This window comes from Phaenicophaeus curvirostris, chromosome 5 (assembly GCF_032191515.1).
Source record: "Phaenicophaeus curvirostris isolate KB17595 chromosome 5, BPBGC_Pcur_1.0, whole genome shotgun sequence".
Taxonomy (NCBI): Eukaryota; Metazoa; Chordata; class Aves; order Cuculiformes; family Cuculidae; genus Phaenicophaeus; species Phaenicophaeus curvirostris.
Genome location: NC_091396.1, coordinates 41,871,176 through 41,877,799, shown reverse-complemented (window position 1 = coordinate 41,877,799; position 6,624 = coordinate 41,871,176). Strand labels below are relative to the sequence as shown.

Here is a 6,624-nt window from a genome sequence, read left to right as displayed (position 1 = left end):
AGTCTCCAGACATGAATAACCTGAAAGAATAAACACTCTTTTAGAGCTGCAAGAATTTATTGATATGCTCAGTTGTCTAGCAAGATGTAGTTGTCTTAGGTCAAGAGATAACCTGAAGGAGGTCTCCAGACATGGACGGATAATCCAAAAAATAATGAGTGTTCTTTGAGGATTTATATGGTTCTTTGTCTAAAAGTAGCATATATGCCCGCTGCTTTTGTAAGATGTTGTACCTTTTTTTTTAGAAGGGCATCCAATTCAGCGCTGAATTGTAAAATCAAAACATTATTGCCTTTGCTTCGAAGACTTTGTCCTTTTTAATATTTTACCAGTGAATGAGTGTTTCTCACGATTTCCTGCAAGTATCTTTTATCCTTCCGCCTCGCGCGTCGCGTCCCACCGCCCGGGCCGCTCCTTAAGAGAGACCGAGGATCTGGGGGAGGGGGCCGGGGGATGACGGGGCGATGCTAGAACCGTGACGGGCGGTCGGAGGCGGCGGGGGGAGCTGCGGGGGGGGCCGCGGGTGGAGCCGCGGACACCGCCCGCCGCCGCCGCCGCCGCAGCGCAGCGCGCGCGGGGCGGGAGCGGGGCGGGGGGTGGCGGAAGGCGGGGGGGGGGGGGAGCGGCGCGCGCGGCACGTGGTGGCGGCGCGGCGCACGTGACCGTCCCGCCCCGCGTCCCCGCCCGCCGCCCCGCCGCGCTCCCCGCGTGCAGCCGCCGCTCCGCAGCCGCCGCCGCCGCCGCCCCGGGACCCGGCGCCATGGTGAGGGCGGGGGTGGGGGGTGGGGGGTGTCGGGGGGCCGGGCCGGGCGCGGGGCGCGGGGCCGGGCGGGCCCGGCGCGGCCTCTGGCGGCCATTTTAGTCTAATTTTAGTCGGTGCGGGGGGAAGGGGCGGCGGGGGCGGCCGCGGGGCGAGGGGGTCCCGGGGTGGGCTGCGCCGAGCGGGGCCCGGTTGGTGCTGGAGGGAAGGGCGGTCGGGGGTCGGGGGGGAATCTCGGGGCGCGGGGTTGGCGCGATGCGCAAAGCGCTTGTGCCGCCCGCCGAGCCGCGGCCGAGCCGCTGCCGCAGCCCTTCTCAAAAAAATAATAAAAGAACAAGCCCCCGGCGCCCTCCCCAGCCCCTCAGCCTCCTCTCCCGCCGGCCTCCCCTCCTCTCCTCCTCCCCAACGCGCTAAAGGCGTGATAAGGGGATGGAAAAGTGCTGGAGTAGGGCGGTTGTGTGCACGGTCGTGTAAAAACTGCTACCCGGGGTCGGAGCTGAAGATGCTGAGGTCTGCGACAAGGGAGCACAGAATTTACTGCTCCTTTATGTCTTCCGTCACGGTCTTGCAAAGATCGCTAAATTCGTAGTTGCATTCAGGATGACTATAGTACTTTTATTCTTACGGGGGCAGGAAGACTTCTTTTATCTAGCACTGTGGCCTATTGGCTTTTCTAGCGAGCATTAATTTTTGCTGTTCAAATTACTCTTCTGGTCTCATTTTACAGGCTTCTGGAGTAACAGTAAATGATGAAGTCATAAAGGTTTTCAATGACATGAAAGTAAGGAAATCTTCAACCCCGGAAGAGATTAAAAAAAGAAAGAAAGCTGTTCTGTTCTGCTTAAGTGATGACAAAAAACAAATAATTGTAGAAGAGACAAAGCAGATACTGGTTGGTGACATTGGAGATACTGTGGAAGACCCCTATACAGCTTTTGTGAAGTTGCTACCGTTGAATGATTGCCGGTATGCTTTGTATGATGCCACATATGAGACAAAGGAATCTAAGAAAGAAGACCTGGTATTTATATTCTGGTGTGTAAAAACAGAGCTTGCTGTTGAAATTGAACATTCTGAGTTGACACTGCGTGACTGAGTAACTGTCTTGTTATGGTTTTCTTCTTTCCTTTAAAGGGCTCCTGAAAGTGCACCTTTAAAAAGCAAGATGATCTACGCAAGCTCTAAAGATGCCATTAAAAAGAAATTTACAGGTACAGACCTAGAAGTGTTTCGTCCCTTAATTATAAGGCTGTTTAGATGTTGAGGTTCTCACAAGTACATTGTTGTCCATCTGTCTTTCAGGTATTAAGCATGAGTGGCAAGTAAATGGTTTGGATGATATTAAGGACCGTTCAACACTTGGAGAGAAATTGGGAGGCAACGTGGTAGTTTCACTTGAAGGAAAACCCTTATAAAAAGACAGACAAGTGCCATCTGGATCTAAGGAGCTTCCATTTCTGCAGCTCGTTCAATTGGAATAGTATTAGTCTCCCTGTCCCCTTCCCTCCTCAAAAAATAAGTCCCTTCCCTAATGCCCCTGAAGGAGATGTCATTGTTAAGCAGTCTACCAGTGATTGCCATTAGACTGTTTAATCCTGATAGTTTTATGTAGGATCCAAGGAATGCTTTCACGTCATACTTTTAGCCAAAACTGACGTTGTGGGCATTCCTTGCAACATGTACAATGAATGTGATAGTTAATGTGAATAGTCTAGCAGACAGCAAAGGGTAAGCTAATTGAATGCCTTGAAAGTATTGTCCACTGGTCGGATGGCAGACTCTATTCAGTATTACTTACAGTTGCACTTGATTGCAGTTCCATGAGGCTCTTGTGCATTCATACACCTCACCTGCCTTGACAAGCCTATTTTTGTGACATGGCAGCACACAACACTATGCATTTAAAGCACTTTTTTGTAACATGTTTGACCCGCCCCCCCAAAGGAATGCCAATTAAGTTGCTGTAACTGTGTCATCAAATTATTGTAGTACCTCAGTTTCATTCCTGTTACATGCATATCTTTATAAATGAAGTAGCTGTTACGATGCCTTTTGTTTTCCGTTGAATGTACACTACTGAACAGGAGTAGAAGTTATCTGTTTACCATGTGAGTCTTGAAACACTAAAGTTTTGTAAAACATCAGTCATGGTGGCAATTTCTGTATTAAAAAGAGCCTTAAATGGAACATTGTTTTTTGAGATCAAAAACTGGCCACGTTGCAATAAAACTTGTGGCTTATTACAGAACGTTGCCTTGTTTTCATTGGAAAATATAGTTTTAAAGTATGTTTAACTTAAGCATATTTCAAATAACTTCTGTGCAAAGTATTGTAAAGATAAACAGTCATTGATCTCATCTTGAATAATGCAAGCTTTTCATTCCTAATTGTGATTTAGACACTGCTTTACAATACTTCGTGGCTCTGTTCTGATCATTCGATAAAGGACCTGATCCTAGTTTACTATTGAAGACGCTACCACTACTAGAGACCATTAGTTCCATGAAACACTTGTGTCAGAAATGTAAAAACATGAAGTAAGTAACTACAAAGTGTGTTTCATACCTGAATGTTCTTAAAGTTCTACATGTCAGAGTAAAACCTTGCACGAAATCTTACAGCTTGCTGCCTTTTTCTGTAAGGTAATATTTGATGATAGTTTATATGATATGCTAATATGAGTCCGGTAAATAATTTTTGTTTCTGGAGCATTGCACCTAAGATAGACTTGGTACAAGATGTAGCCTAAGTGAACCATTCTACTTGTTAGCTTCTATGTAAATAGAACTGGAAAGTGTTTGCCACTACCGAGGCTTGCATTGGGGACGTGTTTTGGCTGGAAGCCAAATAGTGCTCTCCTTATAGAGAATTTGATCTGCTCTGTGTGAGCAATCCTCCCTTAGCCAGAGCTATTTATGGCAAACACATGCTTTTGTATCTTGTCATCGTTATCCACAAATGGCAAAACTGGACTTGATTCTCCTGGTATGCATAAAGGAGCACTGTTAGACAGCCACTTGCAGCTGAACTGTACATGCTGCTAGAAGGAATGCTCTTAATCATTACCTTGTTTTAAAAAGTTGATAGAGTAGAACTGTGGAGCTTTTAAACATGGGCCCTTTATGTTCAGTCCATAGCCTGTTTTCAACAAGGAAGCTGATAATCGTTAAAATATTTTTTCTTCTTTTCTTTTTAATAGTTTAAATAACCTAGTGGTACTGTGTTCAGGCTCTCTTGTCCTGTAGAACTTTAAGACTTAGTTTCAGGCTTCTGGCTGTCCCTATTATTTGCACACCTCATTGTGTTAGCTGTTCTATGTAGGCTAAACTTTACTAGAATTTAACTAAAAAGGCATGATGACCACTGACTTACTAAGTGTATCATTGAGTCTTGGTTTTGTTCTACAAAACTCCTTTCAGGTACCTTTTTAAGGTTGAGAAGTAACCGATGGTATGCATGTTGTCTAGATTAAAAAAAAAAATCTTTTTATTCCTCAGAATAGTCTCTTTATTTCCGATTTTTCACATTGTGTGTGAAGCCCAGTTTAAAGTAAAGATCTACTTCGTGCTTTGTTTGACTTGAGTTCAGTACAGTATAGTGAAACGATCTTCTAACTGATTTTCACAAGGTATAAATGGTTTCTTTAGAGAAAGCCAAAACTGAAAATGTTAAATTTTAACAAACCATTTGAATTTCATTTTAGACAGTAAACTTTTTTAAGCAGTAATGTGTTGAAATTTATTGTTTGTCTCTGCTGCAAACAGTCTGGAAAAATGTCTGTGGCTTCTAAGTTGAATATTAAAGGTTACTTTTTTTTTTTTTTTTTAACTAGCTTAGGTGTATATTCACTCAGTCCAAGTAGATATAAAATTGAAGCACAAACTGTATTTATGTAAGATTCCTACCAAAACAAGTGTTGGATCCGAAAGGATCAGCCTGCCTTCAGTTTGTTCTTGAAATGACTGACTGACTGATGCGAGGTCCAATTCAGATGGCTTGCTTAAAAAAAAAAAAACAAACCCCAATAAAGTGCTACAGAACTGTTACTGTTTGAATTATAAAACAAACGAGAGACAGCTGGCATCTGTTCCAAAATGGTTTGTCAGCTGTTGTTTTCTGTCATTATGCAAAATGGTGAGGGCCTCATTGTGATCGAGAAGTGGAGGAAAATCCTCTCAAGTTAAATATCTTCTGTGTATCTGCGTGTAGATGTGACTTTGGGATATATTGGCTTCAGTTATTTTATTGATGAAGAAATGTGAAATAAAATTTTCATGAGAATAGCTTGTGCAGAAATGGCATTTTTCTTCTACAAATATATTTCAAAACCAACCATTGTTCTGTTTGATTTGGTAAATCCTGGAAGAGGTATAGACATACGGGTTTGATTTCTCCAAAATGGGAAATCTCTCCAAGACTAGGGTGAGTAGGTGAGGTTTATGCTTGTGGCGATTTTAGAAATGCAAACCTTAAATTTGTATGGACTTGAGTGTAAGAATCACTCCTAGTCAGATTATTAAATGGATTTTAAGTATGTTCAGTTAAAACCGAAAGTGTTTCTCAAAGTGGAAAAGTCGTCTGCTGTACTGTTCCCTCGGAATGAGTAATCAGATACAGCAGTTGCCACAATTTGATAATAAACTTTACTCTCTTATGCCAATTCCAGTAGAAATCAAATTTAAATGTCTGCCTATTTTTTATAAACTTCTGTAAGTTCCCCTTGGTTTGTGGTGACGAGTTAATGATTATAGAGTGAAAACATGGCACTAATGGTGGATGAAAGACCATCAATGTAGCAACTATAAGTATTGAATTTCTTTTAAATATTTCTGATTTTGAAAACCTGGTATAAATAAAATTAATTTAAATGTCTTCAGATGTCGAGTATGTTTGTGTGCTAGGCAGCACCTACACTAATCATACTGCTGTTGGGTTTAGATTGGGAGAAGCCCAAATACTGTGAAAGGAGAGCTCACGGAGTAAATGCATGGAATATGTGCTTTTTTGTAATGGGTTTCAGCTACAGCCCATTACGTTCAATACCCAGGTGTAGCAAAACCCAGCACTGTTGGCTTTGGGGGTGGTCATAAAGAAGTTTTAAATAGGTGGGTGCAGGATAACCTTTCTCTTGGGTTGAGTCCCAGCTCTTATGTTCAGAAAACTAGACTTTTTTTGTTTTAAAAAAGAAGTCACAAAAAGTGTCGTTTCTAATACTCAGAAGAAAGTTAGCTGATATTGTCTAAAAAAGGTGACTCCATGAAGAATGATCAAAAGATTATCCTTTTGGTATCAGTGATAGCTCTCCTGTTAATGCAAAATTTCTTGGGTCTAGGAATAGCTTAGCTGGTGGAGAGTTAATTTTGTGAACAAGGCTGTCAAGAAACAGCTTCATTGGATTCTCTGGAGAAGACAGGCTTTTACAGTGTAAATTAACAACCTTTTTAGTGTTTACCTGATGTGATTTCTTTGTGGCAGTAGGGGATGTACATGAGAATACGCAATGAAAAGCAGAGAAAGATCTCTTTATGAAATAAAGTCTTTTTAGACAAATTACTACTTAGTTAAAAAATGTTCTATATATTAATATCCAGCACTTGGTAACCTATTGAATTTGGGTATTTCCCTGCCTCCCCCCTGCCATGCTGTTAAATCTACTGTAACCCCCATACGTCTCACTATTACTTACATTGCTTATCTCTGCCAGCTACTAATAATACCAGAGGAAAAAAATTATAAAAATAAAATATTAAAGTATTTCATAGGAAATTCAAACAGGATTTATGTTTTTGATTTGATGATAAAATAGAACTATCTTTTTTATATGGTAAGGCTTACAACAAAGATGTGCTATTTAGAGGCACTGG

The 6,624-nt window shown here is 41.9% G+C and overlaps 1 protein-coding gene across 1 annotated transcript; it reads left to right on the top strand.

The window, feature by feature from the left end:
• The first annotated feature begins 622 nt into the window (after window positions 1-622).
• Window positions 623-5,632, top strand: CFL2 (cofilin 2). The gene is made up of 4 exons (XM_069858434.1): window positions 623-763; window positions 1,488-1,795; window positions 1,895-1,971; window positions 2,063-5,632. The coding sequence occupies exons 1-4, from the start codon at window positions 761-763 to the stop codon at window positions 2,173-2,175; spliced, it is 501 nt and encodes a 166-aa protein (XP_069714535.1). The 5' UTR covers window positions 623-760; the 3' UTR covers window positions 2,176-5,632.
• The last annotated feature ends 992 nt before the right edge of the window (window positions 5,633-6,624 follow it).